Source organism: Loxodonta africana, chromosome 14, assembly GCF_030014295.1.
Source record: "Loxodonta africana isolate mLoxAfr1 chromosome 14, mLoxAfr1.hap2, whole genome shotgun sequence".
Taxonomy (NCBI): Eukaryota; Metazoa; Chordata; class Mammalia; order Proboscidea; family Elephantidae; genus Loxodonta; species Loxodonta africana.
Genome location: NC_087355.1, coordinates 20,117,994 through 20,141,804, shown reverse-complemented (window position 1 = coordinate 20,141,804; position 23,811 = coordinate 20,117,994). Strand labels below are relative to the sequence as shown.

The following is a 23,811-nucleotide window of genomic DNA, read 5'->3' as shown; positions in this document are numbered from 1 at the left end:
ACCTGAATTTTTTTTAAAGAGAAACTTTCAAAATAAACTCTCTTTTGCCTCCCAAGTAAGTGGCTCACGAACCAAATGGCTCACTTTTTTGGTCTGTAAGAGTTGCTCATATCGAAAAGTGAACCACGGGCAGTGTCCAGGCTCCTGGATCTCAGGAGCTCGTGAAGGAGGACAGAATTAAGTCCTGGTTTCTTATTCTTCATGCAGCATACCACATTACGAACAGGATTAGATTAAGAGGCTGAGAAGAGGAGGAGAGAGGGGGCTTCTAAGTCCCATCGGGAAGGGTTTTTTACCCGGTGGGGTAGTTTGAGGCCAGAGATCTATAGCAAATTGCTTAGGCAAGGTCCCTCAACCATTTACTGATACGTGCTCTGAAAAAGAACCCACCTATAAAAGATGAACTGTACAGGGTTTCTTTATAATACCTAAACGTCCTCCTCTTTGCCTTTGATGTTGGGTCGGCTTAATTTTAAAATAAATCTAGTTGACTTTTTGCAAACCACAAAACCTCAACACAAATAAAAATTACAATAGGGAACCGAGACGCAGGCTCACAAAGGGCAAATTACATCCCCCTCCCACCCCCAGGTCACCTTGATGTGCTTGGCGTCTTTCCACCTCACAGGGAAGGTTGCGGAAAATTACAAGCCTCAAATTGGACCCTGGGATTTACAGAATGACATATGTTAAATCTGGCTTATATTAAAAGAGAAAGTTCAGGACCCATTGTCAAAGCTGTCCTCCCCCACCCCCCTTTTTTTCCTTCATTTCTCTATATGCAAGATGACCCCCTGCTCTGGGGATGAAATCCCAGGTGGGGTCTCAGCAGGGGGCTGGGAAGGGGGGCCGTACATCTTCCTTTAAAGGAAGAGACTGCCGCTGCATCCTACAGGCTGCGTCCCACAGAACAGCAGCTGTTCAGGGGACCCGCAGGTGGAAGGTCGGAGGGTCGCTGAGACTGACAGTGCTGTTGAAAAGTGATCTTTTGCCAAAGACCTGTGGTTGCCTCCTGCTGGGGGCTGCCAAATTCCTGGAAGATGCAGCCTTCTGTCCTCCGGTGATAATTAAGGCTTGCTTCCCTAACTGAGGAACTGACTGAAAATTATACAAACAAGGCCCAGGCTTGTCAGCTAAAAAAAAAAAAAAAGAACAGAAACTATTAAAAAAAATGCAGGTAGGGTTTTAGGGAAAAGTGGAAAACCACCTGCTCAGTTATGCCAGAAAGTTTTGGAAAATTGGAGTCGAATTCTCATCCCAGCTCTGTCACTTACTAGCGTGTGATCTTGGGCAATTTTTTTTTCCCACTAAGCCTCAGTTTCTTCATCTGTATAATGGGAACAGAAACTTCAAAGAGTTCTCGTGAAGGTTTAAGAAATTTCAGTGACTCTAGAGAGCAAAGTGTGGGACTACATCATACCCAGACTTACAGGTCTCGGGAGGAGATCTCATCATTTAATAGTTCATTTGATTGTGTGGCAACTCTGAGGGTTGGCAAGGCTTGGTATTCGCATTTTACAAATGAGAAAAGTAAAGTGCAGAGAGGTGGCTCAGAAAGAATGTGCCGGGGCAGCTCTACCACGCCACACGGACCACAGGGTCCCTCACCACAGGCTTCTGAAGCATCTCAAAATCTCAGTCATGAAGAGAACTGATACATATATTTCTTTCTAGCAAAAGTAAGTCCCAAAATCCTTAGCCTTCATCCTGTTTTAAACTATTAACTGGTTCTGCTTCCCATTTTCCTGCTTCCTACTCATTGCTGAGTGTCTGGTTTTCGTTGCAAATACAGAATAAAGTCTGACTTTCCAAGGCACGTACTAGATGCATCAGTGAAAAGGTGAATAACACCATTTGGTTTAAAATTGAGAGGACCTAGGACCAGATTGCTGTTTTTGAGTTTCTATTATTTTCTTCTTAAAAAACAAAACAAAACTGTGTCTGGTGATACTTGTCTGTTCAGATAAGGGTTTTACCTAAACCTGAATGCCCCAGAGCTTAAACTCCCCCCAAAATATACCTGTAACCCTCAATAGCCTATTTCCCCGACTTAGAATTTTTTTGGTCCCCAGCAAGGTTTCCCTGCATATTGCTTTTCTCTGGTCATTCCGTGTTTGGATTTATCACCCAGCATACTGCATCACAGAAACTTCAGACTATTGCATTTGTAAGTTCAACCTTCACCATCAATGCCAAGTTTCTTTGTGGTTTGATTTTCTTCCCAGGATTGCTTAGTGACATGACAGGAATCAGAACTCTGAAAATCAACAATGTCACCTTTCTTTTTGATAGGTGGATATTTAGGGAGAATAATTCTTTCTAGCACAGAAATAGTTTCAAGAAATGCATGTGTTGCATATTAAATCTACACCCAGGGGACTATAAAGAGCTTAACAGTTCATTTTTACCATTGATGGTCCTTGCTGTCACCCCAGGAAAAAGAAATAATTTCTAGCATTTTATATTTGAGCATGTGTTTTATTCATTTGTTATTTAGTATTAAGCAACGAGAAAAAGAAATCCACCTACCTAACTCTTAAAGGGTATTGGTAGGAGGATCATCATTCTCTGAGAAATGAAATAGGTCTCAATTCCCAGAAGCAGCCAGTTATACAGATTTAAGACACACATTCAAAGCATGAAATTGGAAATTCTATACTTAATCTCCCAAGTCACACCGTCTCAGCTTTCCCTAAAATTGAACTTATTTAATTGACTTTGGGCAGATATTCCCCATCTGAGTTCAAATATCTTTAGGTAACAAACTCATACAGAATAATATCAAACAATATTGATTATAGGTATATAAAAATTAAAGAGTCTTCTAATTTAGATAGGAACCTTAGGGGCAGTGAGTTTATGTTAATGGGGGAGAAACAACTCAGAAAAAGAGGGTGAGAATGGTTGCACAACTCGGAGAACGTAATCAATGTCACTGAACCGCACATGTAGACACCGTAATTGAACGGGTGTAAAATTCGCTGTATATATCCTCAACGACAACAACGACAACGAAGAATCTTCTAATGATGCCGTAAACACCAACTAGAATTGTGCAAACACATACACAGGACTGCCTCTAATACCAAGTGTGGCCGTGATGAGAACGGAGCAAGCCTAGTGTAGTGGAAGGCGCCATTGGATAGTATAAATGGTTAACATGCTGGCTTCTAACCAAAAGGTTGCAGGTTCTAGTCCACCTAGATGCACCTTGGGAGAAAGGCCTGGTGATCTACTTCTGAAAACTCAGCCACTGAAAATCCTGTGGAGCACAGTTCTATTCTGACACACGGGGTCACCATGAACTTACTCAACAGCTACCGACAGTATAGGAGAAAGGTCATTTGGACCCAAAAGAATTTAGTTTTGGTTCCAGCTTTCTCCCTAACTACTTTTGTGACCTGGACAAAGCCAATTGGGCTTTCATTGTTTAGTCTAAAAGATTACGGATTTAGATTAGATGATCTCTCAGTGTCCTTTTAATTTATCAAGTTTATTATTTCAATATGTTGACACTATTTCAAAAACGTGTTTTAATGTCAGCTAGTTGGTGGGGTTAACATGTTTATTCATTTGCTAAACAAAAATGCGCCACTACTTTGTCAGGAATTACCAGGTGCTGGGAGGTAAGAGACGAAAGACAGTGTCCTTCCCCTTGGGTTAGAGCTGCCCTGCATATTTCATGTGAATGCTGCCTCCTGGAGGTGTGCCATTAGACCTCACGGATGCGGATCGACAGTCAGGGTGATGGAACATGCAGTGAATGAGCGAGATCACGCGATGAGCTCTGCCTCAGTCAGACATTTTTATGGAGAACTTAAATTTTTCTCATCTTCAAAAGCATGTCCTTTCATGTATTGGTGGAAGAAAAGAGGTAAGAACGGGAAAATTCTTTTTAAGGTAAGAGATTTCTTTCCAATTTCAGATAACAAAAGTGATCTCAAAAATTTTGTCCAGGGGCTCACACAATAGCAGTGTTTCTTTTGACATAAGACGTTTATCCAAAACACAACTTTAGGGTGATTCTTACAAATTAGAGGGCATGGATTGTTCCGCCAAGATGGTAGATTTCATTTGAGCCATTCCTGCAGGTATGGAAGAAAGAACCTTTGAACTGGAACCAACAAATATACGTATTTTTAAAGTTGATGGGGCCATAGTTGGTAGGAAGGTGATAAGGGAGTCTCTTAGCTTCCCATAGGCTCACCAGGCAACTAAATGGACTCTCTTTACCTGTGACTGCTTTTGCCCACAGGTGAGTATTATTATATCACCGAGGCCAGGAGAGATAAAGAAGCTATATGCTACTGTGAGTGAAGATACATACGTCACTATGGGGACACTAAGGAGCCCTGGTGGTGCAACGGTTAAGTACTCATCTGCTAACTGAAAGGCTGGCAGTTCGAAGCCACCTAGCTGCTTCATAGGAAAAGGACCAGGAGATTTGCTCCTGTAAAGATTACAGCCTAGAAAACCCTATGCGGCAGTTCTCCTCTGTCACATGGGGTTGCTATGAGTCGAAAATTGACTCGACAGCACATAATAACAAACCGGGACACTGGGGAGGTATTTTACTGAAAAGTGCAGTGGAGTCTTGGCCATAGTAAAGGGCTTCATGATAAGGATTATTATGTGTATTTTTTATGGTGGAAGCTTTCTCCGATTCCTAGGGGGCCCTGTGTGGCTGAAGTACTTTCTGATTAAACAGTACCTCCTGTCAAGAGTGGTTGCTAATCCCCACTCATTCTTAGTTGATAGGCATAACCCCTAGCCTCAGCTTGTAAAGCCAACAAGCCAATCTTGGACTGGTTTCCTTCCTTTGTTGGGAATGGTAAATACCGTGGAAACATGATATATTCACTCTAGTCTGAGAGGGTCAGATAGCTATAACCGAAGGCCAGATGAAAGGGATCCAAATAATGCTTGACCACCAAAGAAAGAGGCCTTACTTCCATCGCTACGAGGAGGGAGAGTCCACAGCTCCTAGCTCTGCTTTCCTAGGGCCTGCCAAATATTTCCGTGAAGTACTTAACTTCTTCCATCCCTTCGCTTGAATGTGTTGCTAATGTTTTTGCTAAGGAAACCAGCCATTCAGTTGCTCCTTGCTCTACAATTGAAAGCTTGTCTTCAATTTGTCTCACTCCTTTTGTCAGCGGCCTGAACTCTGAACCTGTGCAATCACTCACCGCGATGAGAGACGCACGCGGACTCTCTCCGGGCCCTTCCTCCTGCGGCAGCCAGGGAGCCTTTACCACAAAGATACCCAGTACTTAGGGCTTCTAAGGCCTGCGGGGAGACTTGCACATTCTAGGTGCACAAAACCAATGGCTTAGCAGGAAACAGAAGCTGAATTACTCCCCCAACCACATGCACTTTCATTTTCTCTCCAAACTGGCACTTGCCCATAGCACACATTTTGCACCTGGAAAAGATAACACAGCCCAGATTGGTGCTTATGCTGTCTATTTTTTGTAGAATGGCCAGGTGCAAGAGGCTTATTGTGAGATGGGTCTTAGCTTGTTCAGAAACTTGTCATGTAACACGGACAAGTGCCAGCTTGTTATTTCTCTGGCTACTTGCCCTCGAAAATTGAGTTGAACCATAAGACAGCTTTTGCGGGTCAAGAAAGATCAAATATTGGCAACTTCATATGGTTCATCTTAATAAACGGGAACAACAAAAACTACCATCTATGAAATGCCTTCCAGGTTCAGATCCCATGTGGGGACTTTAATTATCCTATTTTAATTTCTGTTTATGACATCACATCAAGGTGCTAATATTATCCCTATTTTACAGATGAGGCAACAGAGGTTCTGAGAGGGTACATCAATTGTCCATAGAGCTAGTAAGGAGGGTGAAGACAGGAACCCTGGTCTGTTTGACTCCTAGGCCTAGGTACTTTTTACTCTGCCATGTATAGATTTTGCTTTAGCAAACCACTTTCTTTGTACGCCACTCTCTAGTTCCTAGGTCACATCTTAGATGGTCTCTCCTGCATGGTGACTACTTGCTCATGCCATATTCTCTTCCTGAAATCATTTGCCCAATCTCTGTAGAATCATCTGCAGAAATTCCACCCACCCTTTGAGGCTCATTTTGAATACCTCCTGGTCCATGAAGTTTTCCCAATTCCTCCAAATGATGTCATCAGTTCTTCCTCCAAACCTCACATTCCTGAGAATGCCCACTTTAGTACTTACCACTTCTAGTACTACCAGTTATTGGACTATTGGGCACTTGCCCATCCTCTCCCTAGAGCAGAGAATGGGGAAATTTCTTCTGGAAAGGCTCAGATAATAAATATTTCAGGCTATGCAAATCATACAGTATCTGCCACAACTACTCAACTCTGCTGTCGTAGTGCAAAAGCTCCTAATCACATGCACGAACATGGTTGTGTTTCAATAAAACTTTATCTACAAAAACTGGTGGTGAGTAGGATTTGGACAGTGGGCACTAGCTTGCCAACCCCGTCCTAGCTTATCGATTCCTAAATGTTAGCCATTGTGTCTGTCTCATGCCTCCATCCCTACTGTATTATATAGTGTCACAGGTGGCACGCATAAATATTTGTGGAACTAAATAATTATCAGCTGGCAACAGAGATGCTTTTTGTCAGCTCTTGCTGAGGCCCTGCAGACTCTGTAGACCCTTATCCCCTGTGACTGTTGTCTGCACATACCACTGTGCTGTCAGAAACTCTCGACCTGTGGCTGATTTCCCCATAGGCTCAGGACACTTTGCCTTGAAGCTTCAAAAGAGGCAGACTTCTAAGGGGCTAGAAAATAGCATATTTTGTCAACCCCTTCTCCTCTAACTCGGGAAAACACCTGTAAGGTTGATAGCTGCAGGAAGTCACCTTAGGCTATGGCTGTGCTAACACAACAGAGGAAGCCACTCAAAGCAATTTCTGATTCCAAAGAAAAGGGAAAAGTGGGCTGCAGGGTACTGAAGAAGTCCGCAAAGACGGTTTTCTTCTTCGAATCAGTTGGTTAGTACATTTGTAACGTGATCTGTAATAGACAGACACTCGTGATCTTCATTAGTGAATTTAGTGCAATCCCATGAAGGGTAAGAGTCTTCAGACCTTGCGTGTCCTCCTACAGGTTTGATTTCAAATCCCAATGGCTCAAATATACAATATTCCCCAGGTGCTAGAGCAACCCTCTTTCTTTTTGACAATATTTGATGTATTTTATGTTTACCTCCGCCCTCCAACTTCCTGGGCACGCTCAGTAGCTTATCCAGCCTGGCTTCTTATTCAGTGTTAGTTCTTGTCCCCAGTGAGCTCCGATCCCCTTTATTCTAACCTAACCTAGACCACTCGATAAGATAGAGATGTTCTAAATACCACTGACCAGGAGTCAATCAATTTGTTATAAAAAGATACAAAATAAAAATACAAAGAAAAATTTCCCAGGGGTATGTAATGACCAGCAACTAGCTTGCCTTCGGTAGTTACTATTTTCATAAGGTTCTTTCTAGTCTGGGATCTTGATTATAAAGTCAATGTGGACTAAAGTGGGTTGTATTTAAGCACGAAGAAATTAATAACCAATTTTTGGAGGTTTAACGATGAAAGCAACAGATGACTGAGTAGTTCTCTGTCCCTGGCTCTCCAGTGGCCGAGGTTCCAGCAGGCACTGAACCAAACGCTCTGCGTAGAAGAGTGCATATTGATGCCAGTGGTTAGGAAGAAAAGGTTCTGACTGAGTAAGGAACAAAATCATGCTCTTTGTTGTCAAAGCATCCAGACTTTTCCACAATTGGCTTGTGAGAATTATTGGTATACTATGATTCTGCGTGCTGTTTCATCCCTTGTACACCAACGGCCTTTCCCCCGGGGGCTCCCCACCTTAGCTCTTCAAGGCTCCTGCCTCTGAAAATGGAACATGAGATTATTTTAAAGCCGTGACCTGAGAGGTCTCTTGGGCAAGCCCACTCAAGCTGCTTTCTGCAGCAGTCCCGCTTGCCCATGTGCTCCAAAGCCACTGCAGTATTTGCCTTTAAAATAGAGCTGCGTTTCTTTAACCAGACTGGGCGTCTCAGCTCTACTGCTGTGAAAAGCGGATGGTTTGATCATCATTATTAAATAACATGCATTAATATTACCTAAGCAAACTGAAGAAAACTAATGATAAAAACCGTCCCCCACACCCTCTGTACTTCTCTTCCTTTCTACTTGGCTACCTAGAAATGCTGGAGATGTGATTCACAATCAAACCACTGGACAAGTCCCTTTATTTCTGCCTATTCCAGAATCCTTGTGGTGTGGACAGGCAGTGTGGAAGGAAGAGAGGGTGAGGGTGAGGAGACGGCTGGGAAGCAAAGGAAAGGCTCATGTTTAGCAGGTTGGGGGTTGATGTTACTCACATGTGTTGGGAAGCATTGGGGTACAGTTTTGAGAACTGTGGGGCGGAGTCCTCGGGGCCGTGGGGTGCCGCGTGGCTGATCACCATCATAATGGGCCTATGGGGATACAGTCTCTTAGACATTTTGAAGTAATTAATGCTCTCGTTAGTGATTAAGTCTGTGAAGTAGTCCTGAAACATACATTTGACACAAAACAAAAATTACAAAAGGTGACATTCATCAGATCACATTTGAATACTGCTTTCCTCAGAAGCAACTCACTGAAATGAGAGTTAAGGACTAAAGGCGAGAAGAAAACTGTACTTCCCACGGCAGCAAAGGTCTTCAACACAGAAAATTAAGCTGGGTACTTTCTAGGGTTGCTAGTTTGTTAACACGTAAGAAATTTACTTTAAGTAATGCACAACTTAGCAATTAGAAAAGAAAAAAGGCAAGTCATGTTTGCCCAAGATAATGATCAGATTGGCAATGCCAATGTTGGAGCTCGGGATATACCAGGTGCATAGTTCATTCTCAGGTTTCGTTGATGTAATTCGTTGACAAAAAAATTAATTATGTACTTCAAGGTCAGTAAACACCCACACCCATTATGAGTTCACAGTGGCAGCACACACACACACACACACGCACGCACGCATGCAAACAAAACTCATGCATACATGCACAAACAAAAGAAAAGATCTTTTCTTCAAATTAAAAATTCACCTCTGGGAATTACATAGCAATCACTAATCAAAGCAACTGCCAAAATCCAAGTGCGCAGGGAAAAACTGCAATATTTTATCAATGAATTTACTTTGAAACACTTAAGTATGGGGAGCAGTTGATTTTCTGCAGATTATACTCTGTTAATTGTACAACTAAAGCCATACAGCTGCTGGATTCAAGTCTGACTTGTTAAGAAAATGACTAAATCTGCAAGGGGGGTGGGGGCAGATGGAAGTCTATAACGGAGAGGCAGGAAAGGAAAGATGCAAACTTAAGGGAAACCACCTGTTCCTCTAAGTGGCTATCACTGGCCTGGAGCCTGCGTATAAACTTCATTCAACAAGCGCCCTGGCAATGCTCACAATTTCAAGGGCTTCTAAACCAGTTCCCGTCGAGTTGGTTCCGACTCATAGCAGCCCTGTGGGACAGAATAGAACTGCCCCATAGGGTTTCCAAGGAGTGGGTGGTAGATTTGAACTGCTGACCTTTTGGTGAGCAGCCGAGCTCTTAAGCCACTGTGTCACCAGGGCTCCTCAAGGGCTTCTAGGCCTGACTAAGCACGTGTGAATTCAAGGGCCCACAATACAGTGCTGGAGGGACGAAATCTGTGCCACATGTCATTGTTAGGACAAACCTACAGGCTGTTACCTTTTCCCATGAGGATGTCTGTTTCATTCTTTTCCTTCCTAAAAAATGATACATATGCTTTTGGACACAGTCGGCTTTGAGGCTTCATCAGCTGTGATAATGGGAAAGCTCTAGTATTTGGGGGGAACTGTGATTACCTTGCCCTCCTCAGGAAAACAGGGAAAGAAAGGTTAATAACTTGAACGAGGAGGACAAAAAACCTCCCCATGGATTAAAAAAAGAGACAGCAGTGACAATTAACGCACGCCGTATAAATCGCTTGCAAGCAACGACTGTATCAACAACTGGGGATATGGCCTTGGATGAATGATTAGGTGAACCACTCTAGGCTTTGTTTCTCCCATCTTTTAAAATGAGGACACTGCTGAAGTTGGCTTCCAAGATCCCCGCCAGCTCTCAACTCTGATGAGTCTGGAAGCTTATTAACAACGCCCTGTGAATTTATTTGCATTCGTTGTTTTCTGAGGGCTTATGTGTTTTATGAAGGCTTACGGAATTTACACCTTATCTCTCACCAAGTCTATTATGCTCAAACCAGCCCAAGCATAAAGACAGCAATGTCCCAGTATTAAATCAAGTTCCCTTTCTGCATCTCCTACCTATTGCTTTTTTCTCTAGTCCTAGCCTTTCTGGGGAAACCCTGGTGGCTAGTGGTTAAGAGCTACGGCTGCTAACCAAAAGGTTGGCAGTTCGAATTCACCAGGCACTCCCTGGAAACTCTATGGGGCAGTTCTACTCTGTCCTATAGGGTCACCGTGAGTCAGAATTGGCTCCAAGGCAACAGGTTTTTTGGTTTTAGCCTTTCTGGAGGGGGTTCCAGACAGAGCAGTTTCTTGGCTTCTTTTAGGTAATTGAAGAAGAGATGGGTATGGCTGGAAGGGAAGGGATAGTTTAGGCTTAGTTAGCCAGCTAGACTCAAACATATTCTCCCCTTTACTCTTACAATCTAAAAACTAGGGTTTTAATTTAAGCTGGCAATCATGAAACCTTTGTGAATTTTTAGGTTCAATTTAGGATTCAGTTGTCAGAGTTCAAGTACCCTTCAAGAACACCCAGACTTGTTGATTTGTGTTTCTGTGAAATGATTTTTGGAAACCCTAGGACTGGTAGCCCTAGAGGGATTGTGGACTCTGTCTGCCTTGGGGCAGGCGTCCTTGTCATATATGCTAAACTTGGTCAGATGGCAGTGAAAACAAGGAACATAGCTTTCCAAACTTTGATTATTGCACTTGTCTGGTTTTCTTCTTACATCTAACTCTGAAGCCACAGACAAAATATACTTTCACCTTCAATGAAAACAGTACAAGATGAACATTTGATTATGTGGACAAGTCCTCCTGAGGGGGAACCTCCCCCTCCAAATTATAACAAGAGAGATCGGAGGCATCCATGATTTTCTTGATGATACTTTCATCAGAGGCTGATTGCCTTTCATCTTAATGAGTAAAAAAAAAAAAAAAATCACTATACAAAGGCAGTGTTCCTTGAGAGTCTTTTCCTTGCCTGGAGTTTAAAATTATCTTAAAATTTCTCATTCTAACATTGTGAGAACACAGAAAGCCAATCTTTAGGATAGGTTAGCTCACTGAAATGGCTTTTCCCCATTATGTACAAAGAAAATTGAGGCAGTGTAAAAGTGGCGAAAATTACCTTTGCGTAATCAAATCCATGCTTTTCTTTGATGCCATTGCGACAAACAGTGTAATTATAGAAACGAGAATTCTTGATTAATCCAAGCCACTCTCGCCACCCAGGAGGGATATAGCTGCCATTATATTCATTGAGGTATTTTCCAAAAAAGGCTGCAATGGGGAGGGGGGAAAAAAAGAATGATTTTCTCACATGAAATAATTAATCATAAATAAATGTATACATACACAAATATGAGATTGTGACTTGAAAAAGACAGTAAAACAAAAGCTGACCTCGGTAACGTGGCAGATGCCAGAATCACACTAGAGTAATATTCTGATTCTTTGGCAAAATGACAGCCACACATTTTCCTTTTGAATAAATGAAAGTAGTGCCCAAGTACGTGAATTATGGTTGAATAAAAATCACCATAATGATCACAGTACCCTGGTTGCATCTATTTCTTGTGGCTCTACAGAAATAAAAGCAAAATATACCCTTTTGTTTGGCTGCTGTAGCAATCCGAGATTGTAGCCAGTGTGAGATTTGAATGCTACTACTAAACAAGTAGAGAACTGAAAGGTTAGTTTTTGTTACCAAAGAAGTCTTCTAACTTACTGTTTGAGAGTTGGGGATTACAAAAACGCTATTGAAAAGCTTGTCTTTGTTTTTGCAAATCCAGAGAGTGTAAAATTTCCAAACCAAGGTACCATGGTAACCTCCATTTTTTATGGGACATGGTCAGAGTTTTTACGTCACATGTATTTTGTGGCACAGGTGTTTATGTCATGTGTGCTTTATGCCAAATGTACATCTATTGTTGATGATCGAAAATTCTGGCAATGTAGAGTCACTACGTAGATTACTGGGAGTCCCTGGAAGGTGGAAACAGTTAATGCGCTTGCTACTAAGAGGTTGGAGGTTCAAGTCCGCCCAGAGGTGTTTCAGAACAAAGGCCTGGTGATTTAATTCTGCAAAATCATCATTGAAAAGGCTATGGAGTATAGTTCTTCTCTGATACACATGGGGTTGCCATCAATCAAAACTAAGTGCATAGCAGCTGGTTTTGGCTACTTAAATGCCTGGAGAAAGATAGTTCCTGCAAGACTGGCCTGGGAAGTACTAACTGATGATGAAAACAGATCCTAGAATCAAAGCATTTTATTGGTATTTCTCTTCAAGAATACATTTCTGAATCTTTAACTTATCCCATGTTTTTATGGGGACACATATTTAACTTCCTCTCATCTTTGATATACAACTACTTGTAGAATAGCTCCATCTGAATGTCTTACTTATTCCTTAACTCAATCATCCAAAAACATAATGAATCATTCTCATATCTCCTTAATAATGTAATTCTCTTCTCAGATGTCCTTTAATTCTCTTAAAGACATGATCATCCTTCCTGTTAGCCAGGCTTGGCAACCTGGAGCCTCCTTGGAGTCCATCTGCTCCTATAGATGTCTCCCTCTGCAACAGCTCTCACACCTGCCCCTTCTTCTGTGATTCTATGATGCCCCTCATGACTGTCTCATGGCCGCCTTTCCCAGCCCAGGCTGCAGGGCCTTTCTACTCTCATTGCCACCAGTGAATCTTCCTGGAGCTCAGCTCTGCTCACATCACACTTCTGCTCAAATTTCGGATGGATGCTTATTGCCTACAGAATTAAGTTTAACTCGTGAACTTGCCATCAAGGCCTACCTTGGGTCTGGACCAAACACCTCTCTTTCAAGCCCTATTTCGCATTTTTCTGTTAATCGTTCCTCTTTCCAGCTAATTTTTGCTCTATGAATCTCCACCTCTATCTTTGCTGTGCTATTTCCTCCATTTCCCTCTCCACGTTCCAAGGCCATTTCATGCACAATCTTTTTTCTTTTTTTTATTGTGCTTTAAGTGAATGTTTACAATTCAAGTCAGTTTCTCATACAAAAACTTACACACACATTGTTATGTGACCCTAGTTGCTTTCCCTATAATGAGACAGCACACTCTTCTCTACCCTGTATTTCCCGCGTCCATTCAACCAGCTCCTGTCTTCCTCTGCCTTCTCATCTTGCCTCCAGACTGGGGCTTCCCACATAGTCTCATGTGTTCACTTGAGCTAAGAAGCACACTCTTCACCAGTACCATTGCATGTCTTATAGTCCAGTCTATGTCTGAAGAGTTGGCTTCGGGAATGGTTTTAGTTTAGGGCTAACGAAGACTCTGGGGCTGTGTCCTCTGGGGTCCCTCTAGCCTCAGTCAGACCATCAAGTCTGGTCTTTTTACTAGAATTTGAGATCTGCATCCCACTCTTCTCCTGCTCCATCAGGGACTCTGTTGTGTTCCCTGTCAGGGCAGTCATCGGTGGTAGCCAGGCACCATCTAGTTCTTCTGGGCTCAGGCTGATGGAGTCTCTGGTTTACGTGGCCCTTTCTGTCTCTTGGGCTCATATTTACCTTGTGTCTTTGGTGTTCTTCATTCTCCTTTGCTCCAAGTGGCTTGAGACCAACTGATGCATCTTAGATGGCCACTTGCTAGCATTTAAGACCCCAGACGCCTCTCACCAAAGTGGAATGCAGGACGTTTTCTTAATACATTTTGTTATGCCAATTGACCTAGATGTTCCCTGAAACCACGGTCCCCAGACCCCTGCCCCTGCTACTCTCTCCCTCAAAGTGTTTGGTTGTAATCAGAAACTTCTTAGCTTTCGGTTTAGTCCAGTTGTGCTGACTTCCCCTGTGTTGTGTGTTGTCCTTCCCTTTACCTAAGGCAATTCTTGTCTTCTGTCTAGTTAGTGAGTTCCCCTCTCCCTTCCTCCCTACCGTTGTAACCATCAAAGAATGTTTTCTTCTGTGTTTAAACCTTTCCTTGAGTTCTTAAAATAGTGGTCTCATACAACATTTGTCCTTTTGTGGCTGACTAATTTGACACAGCATAATGCCTTCCAGATTCATCCGTGTTATGAGAGGTTTCTGGGATTCATCGTTGTTCTTTATCGATGCGCAGTATTCCACTTAATTGTGCTCATGAGGAACCTTTACATAGATCAAGAGGCAGTTGTTCAGATAGAACAAGGGGATTCTGATTGGTTTAAAGTCAGGAAAGGTGTGTGTCAGGGTTGTACTCTTTCACCATACCTATTCAGTCTGTATGCTGAGCAAATAATACGAGAAGCTGTACCATATGAAGAAGAACGGGGCATCACAGTCGGAGAAAGAGACTTATTAACAACCTGCGTTATGCAGATGACACGACCTTGCTTGCTGAAAGTGAAGAGGACTTGAAGCACTTACTAATGAAGATCAAAGACCACAGCCTTCAGTATGGATTACACCTCAACATAAAGAAAACAAAAATCCTCACAACTGGACCAATGAGCAACATCATGATAAACGGAGAAAAGATTGAAGTTGTCAAGGATTTCATTTTCCTTGGATCCACAATTAACGGCCATGGAAGCAGTAGTCAAGAAAGCAAAAGATGCACTGCATTGGGTAAATCTGCTGCAAAGGACCTCTTCAAAGTGTTGAAGAGCAAAGATGTCACCCTGAAGACTAAGATGTGCCTGACCCAAGCCATGGTATTTTCAATCACATCATATGCATGTGAAAGCTGGACTATGAATAAGGAAGACCAAAGAAGAGCTGACGCCTTTGAGTTGTGGTGTTGGCAAAGAACGTTAAATATACCACGGACTGCCAAATGAATGAAGAAATCTGTCTTGGAAGAAGTGCAGCCAGAATGCTCCTTAGAGGCAAGGATGGCGAGACTGCATCTTACATACTTTGGACATGTTGTCAGGAGAGATCAGTCCCTGGAGAAGGACATCATGCTTGGCAGAGTACAGGATCAGCGGAAAAGAGGAAGACCCTTGACAAGGTGGATTGATACAGTGGCTGCAACGATGAGCTCAAGTATAACAATGTTTGTAGGGATGGCGCAGGACCAGACAGTGTTTCGTTCTGTTGTGCATAGTGTCACTATGAGTCGGAACCAACTCGACGGCACCTAACAACAACAACAGCCTTCCATTGTGTGACTGTACCATAATTTATCCATTCGTCCGTTGATGGGTACCTTGATTGTTTCCATCTTTTTGCCATTGTAAACAGTGCTGCAATGACCATGGGTGTGCATATATCTATTCGCGCAATGGCTCTTATTTCTTCTAGGATATATTCCAAGCAGTGGGATTGCTGGATCATATGATAATTCTATTTCTAGCTTTTTAAGAAAGCACCAAATCGATTTCCAAAGTGGTTGTACCATTTTACATTCCCACTAGCAGTGTATAAGTGTTCAAGTCTCTCCACAACCTCTCCAACATTTATTATTTTGTGTTTTTTGGATTAATGCTAGCTTTGTTGGGGAGAGATATTATCTCACTGTAGTTTTGATTTTCATGCACAATCTTTGTCTAGCATGCTGACAGTCCTCAAACCCATAGCATGTTATCTCTATGGCTCTAATGTCATCTTCCCCTTTCTCCCTTGCAGTAGAGTTACGCTCCTATATAAACCTAAAACAAGTTGCCGTCAAGTCAATTCTGACTCATGGTGACCCCATGTGTTTCAGGGCAGAACTATGCTCTACCATATGGGTTTTCAATGGCAATTTTTCAGAATTAGATTGCCAGGCCTTTCTTCTAAAGTGCCTCTGAGTGGACTTCAATCATGAACCTTTTGGCTAGCAGCCAAACGTGTTAACTGTTAGCACCACCCAGGGACATACATGACTGTAACGTTTCTGAGGGCAAATGCTGCCATTATCTCCTCTTTGTATCCTCCCGACATCCTTGCACAGAGTAGATGATCCACATTTGTTTCTCAAACTGGAGTTCATGGACTCCACGTATCTTGGGGATTCTACAAGCTGTAGACTCTCAGTTTTGTGTTTTCATTTGAATAGTCATTTTTTAAAAACTGATTTGGTTCTAAATATTTTCATAGACTAGAGCTTCTGAGTTTCCGAAGTTGACATTTCTCATCAGTTTTACTTTCTTTGGAAAGAGTCTGCCCTTGATTGAGAAACTCAGCCTGTTTATTTGTTGAATAAATGTTTATTTGTTGGCTCTGTGAATGAGCGATCAATCAAGTAGTAAATCAGCCAACTGCCAGCTGCTTGAGAGTGGCCAGGATTCCAAGCGGGCCACAGAGCAGAAGGGCAAGCAGGACACCGTTGCATAGGACAAAATGCCAGAGGGCCTCACGTCAGAAGTGACTCAGGATTTCCCTCCGAGCTAACTATGTGTTGTTGGGATTCTTCTAATGAGGACTTCTTGCCTTTAGAGACTAACCAACCTTTCCCATGGAACCACAAGATAGTTTTCCTTTTCTGACAAAACAGTGTGACTTGGAGTACAGGCAGGGGCCCAAAGCCATACCCCACCAATATCAGTGCAGAATGGGACTGTTTCCAGGAGCCTTGGGTCCAGGCTTTTCCTCTGGCCTCCTCCCCATCCTTAGATGAGTTTATCCCACTTTTTTTTCTCCTTTTGTTTGCAAAGAAGTAAAGAACATAGTGGTGAGGAACATGAACCCTGGAGCCAGCCTACCTTGATAGCTATATGCCCAATGGTAAGTCACTTAATCCCTCTCTGCCTCCATGCCTTTTCTGTAAAAAAGGAAGATGATGATGATGATACAGTGGAGGGCTGTTGTGAGGGTAGTGTGAATGGTGAATGATTAACGTGCTTGGCTGCTAACCAAAGGATTATAGGTTCGAGTTCAGCCAGAGGTGCTTAGGAAGAAAGGCCTGGCAATCTACAAAAAAAAAGCTGGTTTTTTTCTCTGAAAAATCAGCCATTGAAAACCCTACCGAGCCCAGCTCTACTCGGACACACATGGGGTTGCCATGGGTTGGAATCAACTCAACTGCAACTGGTTAAGAACTACGAAGATTGCTATTATTAGCATCACCATCATCATCATCATCATTATCCTCTCCACCCTGCCTTCTAATTTTAAATAATTCACCAGTCTGCAGAGTTCAGCAGTTGCTCATTTTAAAATCCTTCTGTAGGTGGTATACACTGTGTTTTTCAAGCTGACTTATTTTGGGGCAACAAATCCTCCCCCAATTGGCTTACATGTTCCTTTGCTTACTTCTTCCTGCTACTTTCAGTTTTTTTTTTCTTTTTCCCCCTATCCTCAAGGAACCATGCCAAGTCATTCCTGTCCCTCCTTCATTGTTTTACTTTTTAGATTATTTTGCAGTGTTTTCTACCTATTGCCATGGCTATTGCCCTTTGCCTTACTCCTCCCCTTTTAAACAGTTCCTTCAAGTCTCTTAATAGTCCTTCACTGCAGGACTCCCTCCAGGTTTTCGGTGTCTTTGTATTAGTGGGGTGTAAAAAATGTACTCAGTATTCCAGATGTGTTCTCACTTGAACATGTTTCAAGAGCGGCCTTTACCTCCTGAGAGCATCATGATGCGACACCTCCGTGGTCTCCCCCTTGAGTTCCTCTGGCCTTTCTTGTTGCCTTGTGACACTGAGACTCATTTGTAATCACCCCTGGCCCCTGTCAACATTATGTTTCCTGGCAGTGCTCTGCAATTGATTATCTGGGCTTCTAATTATTTTCGTCCAGATGTATTAAATCTCTTCCTCCCTCTCTAAGGTGAATTCTATTTTCTTGCCCATGTTGTCAGTATGTCTATGGATAGTTTACCGATGGTCTGAAGTTTTTCTGTCCTTTGGCATTGGCAGTTAAACTCAACTTGGTACTATCTGAATATATCATGAGTATGCCATTTATCTGTCCTTCCATATCTTTCCTTTGGAATACCAGTAACACCTCCCTTTACAGCTGCTTCAGAAGGTCTGGGGGCAGGGCGGGGAGTTAGGAGACAGGAAGAAAGATTAGAAAGACCCGATAATAATTTTTGTTGACTTAGGCCGTGCTACACTGCCCAGGACTATCTGCTACGTAATATTTAGAAAATTTTCCTTGAGCTATTTGAATCAAAGGAATTTACTTGTAAGTCAGCAACAGTAAGTGTACAAAAGACTTCTGATGCTGTAGAGAAGTCAAATCTTATTTAATATAACAAATGATATATTAATCAAGCTCCTACTCCATGTAATTGATAGATTTGGGGTGACAAGCTTCACTGGTAGTATCTATAAACATATACATAATTTTGAACCACATTAGAATTACGCTTTACCCTTACGTCAGCTTGTATACGTGAATCTGGTTTCCCCAATTAGATTGTAAGTCTAGTGAGATAGGGATCGCACTCTGTATTTCTTCATATCCTAATGTCTACTGCAGTTCTAAGCATACTGTGGTTCAACAAATGTAAGCTATGTCCCATGTTTAAGTACTTATCAAAGGTCTATAATCTTATTCATAAAAACAAGGACATTAGTTTATCTTACTTTATATAAACTCTACATTAAAAAAAAATTCCATATTGGGGAATAAACAAACATGGCTTGCTATAAGTAAGAGAAATAAATTTTGCGACATCAGAGGACATAAAATTAGAAAATCGATCGACTTGTTTAAATGTATTTGTTACAAAAGGGTTCTTTGTGAAAGATTTACTGCAGATCTCTGTTTACACATTGCTCCTTCCGCTCCAGTGATATGACGCAGGATGAGTATGGCTAAAATTTAACTCGTGTGTGGTTTTAAGTACCGTGAGTTAGGGTTATAATCTGAACACTTCAATTTTAAAATGAATCAATACAATAAGTATTGTGGTTGTAAAAGAATTATAATTTTGGACTGGAAAGTAAATTTAGGAATCATTCTAGTCCAAGCTGTCCATTCGGTAAGTTTGAAAACTGGTCTGTCCAAGTTATTAAAGCAAGTTAGGGGCATGAGCTAGGAGCTAGGACGGGGCTCCAGCTCTTCTTCTTCTTCATTCCGGGCTCTCCCTAAGCCTTCATGCTGCCTCTCAAACACAGATCATTATTTTTACTTTAAACTTTACGCTAGGTTTTATATTAAGCTCTGTACCCACGCAAGAAATTTAAACTAAAAATTGTTGTTGAGTAGCATATTTAAGCAGGATCGTCATTTTTATGATAGATGATGCCAATATTCCCCCCACTTCTCTTGCCAGAACCTAAAATCCAATAGGCATGTTACTGTATTTTCTTCTTCTTGAATGTTTAAGCTGTTGTACGGTCATATTTTCCATGAGTAAAGCTAGAAAAATTTAGGTTACAGCCAGTCCGAAATTACGCCTCTGTTCGGAAAAAGAAAAATCATGTCACACAATAGTAAATATAATGTTGGATCAATTCGATTCATTTAAATCCATGTATTCTGGACACCTCCCCAAATAAGCCTCTGTGGTAATTTCTCTTCTCTGAGTTGTTCCTTATAAAACTTGCTATTTTGTGATTGTCTCTGGATGGATATTTATATATAACACGTATTTTAGTTTCCGTCATTATTTTTCTTGGGTTCTCAGCTAAATGTTTCAAATGATACACTCGACATTATGAAAACAGTAACATTTTTACACACTGGCTTTTTTCCCATTAGTTTAGTGTCTCATAAATAATTACTGCTCATTCAGTACCTAGTTACCAATTCTCTTGTTTTCTAAGACCCTGTCACCCTGATGTGCTCATTTGTGTATTTTCAAATGTCCTCTGTTTAAGGTTCGATCAATAATTACTGTCACAAAGTCGTCTTTACTTCCCAGTTGTCTAGGGGCTTTCAATGTTTCCTCATCAGAGAGAAATTTAAATTACATAGCTCTCTATCACTGCCGTTTTTGTCATCCATTTCACAATCTTTCTGATTCACTAATAGGTGCCTTAACTTTTATTTTCCTGAGTGCATAGCATCCTTCTCTATCCCTAACTGCCTAAGTATTTGGAAAAGTCCTTGTTTCCCTTAAAGAATTCCTTTGACTTTGGAGAACGGCTCACTGTAAGTTCCATTATTACCTAAGTGTCTAAACCCCTGGGAAGATCAGCTGCAGAGTCAGACCTATTTGCCAGGAGCCAGTCTACTCTCTCTGGAGAAGACAACTGACTGAAGTAGTCCCGTTGGGCCGTACAAAAGGACAGGTGGTCTCATCAGAAAGCCTATGGTGTGCACGCGGTCTCATCCTAGACGTGACCTTGAGGTTAGGGCAGCGCACTACTGGAAAGAGCCCCGAAGACCAAGTTCTAGTCCCTGCTGTTCCCATTATTACATCAGATCAGTCACTTCAGCAAGTCAGTTTAATCTTGCGGTCTATGTTTGCTCATCTGAAAATAAGGGAGTTGAACTAAATTATCTGCAAATGTTATTCACATTCTTGTAATCCCTTGTAGGGTCAACACAGTTTAGTATAAATAAAATGAGAGAATATTATGCTTCTTACAAAGCAACTCATTTGTTTTATCTTGGTGACCTGGTGAATTCTGTAATGGATGGTATTTCCATGTTTGCTTTTTGCCATCCAGAAGCTTAGTTCCAAATGTGCGGCATTCCTCTACAAGTCAATGGCACGCAGCTTGTATACCAACATTTCCGTTGACTTCAACTAGTTTGGCTCTTGTTCTGTATCCTATTATATTTTATGTGTCTCTACAATGAGGCAAAAGAGACACCTATTTAAAGAAATTAGACAACAGAAAGGAGAAAGGCTTTGGAGTTCAGCCCATCATTGACTAGCTTGTGCCCTTAAACAATTAACCTTTCATAATCTTGGTTTCCTCACTGGTGGTGGTGTTAGTTGCTGTCAAATCGAATTGCGCTCCAACTCATGGCAACCCTTTCATGAACAATGGAACGAAATACTGCCTAACCTTGTGCCATCCCCAGGCCTGATTACGGATCTGACCACTGTGATCCACAGTGCTTTCACTGGCGGATTTTTGAATGTAGATTACCAGGCCTTTCTTCCAGTTCATCTTTGTCTGGAAGCTTCAACAAAATCTGTTCAGCATCACAACAAGACACAAGTGTCCACTGACAGTGGGTGGTGGCTGCACGTGAGGGGCATTGCTTGACATGGAATCTGAGTCTCCCGCACGGAAGGTGAGTGTTCTACCACTGCACCACCGCTGCCCTCTTCTTCATTAGTCACATGGGACTAATCCTATCTTTCTTTCAAGGTTGCTATAAGAATCACTTGAGATATTGTAGGCAAAGTGCCGGCCCAGAGTAGGTAAACAACAGAAGCTGATTCTCTTCCTTTTCCCTTCCTGACTTAGCCCTGAAACAAATTAGCCATCCCTAGTTGAGTGCTCTAAGTCCTCGCAGGGTTCTCGGTCACGCCCACACTTCTATTTCTTGTGATGGATACACTGCATGTCACTCTGGATATGGTAAGATTCCCAACCCTTCGCGTTCTATGTCCATTACTACAGAATAAGTTACAGGGAGCCTGGGAGTTGAAAGGCATCAATTTCATACAAACCTTCCCATGAGCAAAACCCAATTCAGTGGTAAAAATCAAGAAGCAGACATTAGGGAAATGATTTTTGATTCTGCTTCTGAGTTGGTCACAGAATATTTGAAATCCTCACCTCGCTTCTAAACACAGCAAAGCACATTTGCCATTTATGAACCCTACAGGGATGTTTGATGGATTTGCAAATTGCTTTATCATCCTCCAGTGGAAGGCGTTATAAATTTAAATCACTAATGTGAGAAAACACATTCAGAATAAGGCCTTCTGTGTAACCCAGTTTTTTTTCCTAAACATAGGCAAGCACTTTTGAGATTCTTGGGAGGACCTTCCTCTGTGAGAAGAGATCTTGAAATGCCCGTGAACTACAATGCTATCATATTCTCAATCAGTACGTTCATCCATAAAACAAGTGCCCACAGGTCGTGCTGCAAAGAAGCCAATGGCAACACATCTACTGAGTCTAGGGGAAAGACTAGTTTCATTTTTCAAAGAGAAAGATTTAAGGGAATATATTTATCTGAAATCCTTTACTTTAAAACCTTCGCAACAGACAATCTGCAAACCTGAAAATTACTCCCAACAAGCTTTAAAGATGGCATCCTTAATTCTTACAAATAAATCTAGGTGGTTCTGAAAAACGCCATTCTTGTACTGCAGCCCCTCTATCAGCATCCTCTTTTCCACGAAGAAACACTCAGAAAACCCAAGAACAACATCTAAATGCCGGGAAAATAAAGGCTTGGGGGCAACATGGAGCTCTGGTGGCACAGTGGTTAAGAGCTTGGCTGCTCACCAAAAGGTCAGCAGTTCGAATCCACCAGCTGCTCCTTGGAAAACCTATGGGGCAGTTCTACTCTGTCCTATAGGGTCGCTCTGAGTCAGAATCGATCAACAGCAATGGAGTAAGCCTCAGGTTGTGCCATGATCCCTTGAGATTTGGGGGTAGGGAGGGGTAAGGTAGGCAAGCAAATGGGATGAAAAGTCTCTTGTTGAAAGTTCTTCAGGAAAGCTCCAACCACGGGCTGTTCTGGTGGATACACCACTCTCACAGTGCGTCCACCAAGGATCATTCTGAACCTCCTCTAAGGGATTTCTCATTGGTACATTCTTCAGAGTAAAAAAGTGAAGAAAAGGAGGATGCTAACTGAGAACACAAAAGACTAAATGACTCCCATCTAGGGACTTTTTGGAACTTCATATAGTTCATCCCACAGGGCATTTTCCCATGTGTAAGAGGCATTTTTTTTTTTTTTTTTAAGAGGCATTAGCAGAGGCTCGTGGGCTAGAAATACCATCCTTTACCTGTTCTGTAGCCAGTGTTGTTAAGATACACAGCAAAAGTTCGAGGCTCGTGCATTGCCTGCCAGGATGGAGAGGAACAGTTCTCATTGTTGGTGTAGACATTGTGGTTGTGCACGTACTTCCCGGTGAGCATGGAGGATCGCGACGGGCAGCACATGGGCGTGGTCACAAACGCGTTGATGAAGGTGGCCCCCCCATGCTCCATAATCTTTCTCGTTTTGTTCATGACTTGCAGGGACCCTGAAAGGCACAATTGCAGCGTTGTTGAGCAAAGTGCAGCACACAAACACCCATTTATATCATGTCACTCAGTGCCTCTGTTCCCCTGATTTATTAATGCCCCTCCTTGGCTTGAAGGAATCTATAATTTGATCAGCTCTCATTTCCAGAACAAAATTAAACATTTGGGATTCTACCATCCCAAGTATTTTGCAAAATAATAAGCACATTGCAGCTTCTTGCCTCCTTAATCACAAAGAAAAAAAAATGAAGGCTAATCTGATAATTAAAGCAAGAACTTCTGATACTGAGCACATTCAAAGGCCAGCAGCCCTTTGAAGATTACCAGAGAACAACTGCCTGTTGCATAGAGCAACAAAATCTCCCAACCCAGGAGAGAAGAGAAAAAAATTATTTTCTCTATTATGCGACAGTCCCTCCAAAATGTCGGTATTTAATAAAAGAATTGATCTTCAATGTCACTTGGTAACCTCTAGCTAGGCCACCAAATGCCTGCCCATTTTTCTATCAGGACAATACCACCAGTTTATATTTCGACCTGTTTACCTG

General features: G+C 42.0%; 1 protein-coding gene across 8 annotated transcripts in view; it reads right to left on the bottom strand.

Moving 5' to 3' along the window:
* The window catches only part of SULF1 (sulfatase 1), a 224,842-nt gene that overhangs the window by 55,935 nt on the left and 145,096 nt on the right, over window positions 1-23,811 (bottom strand). For 6 of the 8 annotated variants that reach the window (XM_064267785.1, XM_064267786.1, XM_064267784.1 and 3 more), the window contains 3 exons: window positions 23,023-23,262; window positions 11,383-11,534; window positions 8,377-8,546 (listed from right to left, as the gene is read on the bottom strand). In XM_064267785.1, the coding sequence (XP_064123855.1) occupies window positions 8,377-8,546; window positions 11,383-11,534; window positions 23,023-23,262 (562 nt within the window). Of the gene's footprint in view, window positions 1-8,376; window positions 8,547-11,382; window positions 11,535-23,022; window positions 23,263-23,811 lie in introns of those variants that run through there. The other 2 variants (XM_023545756.2, XM_064267787.1) reach the window with 1 other exon arrangement.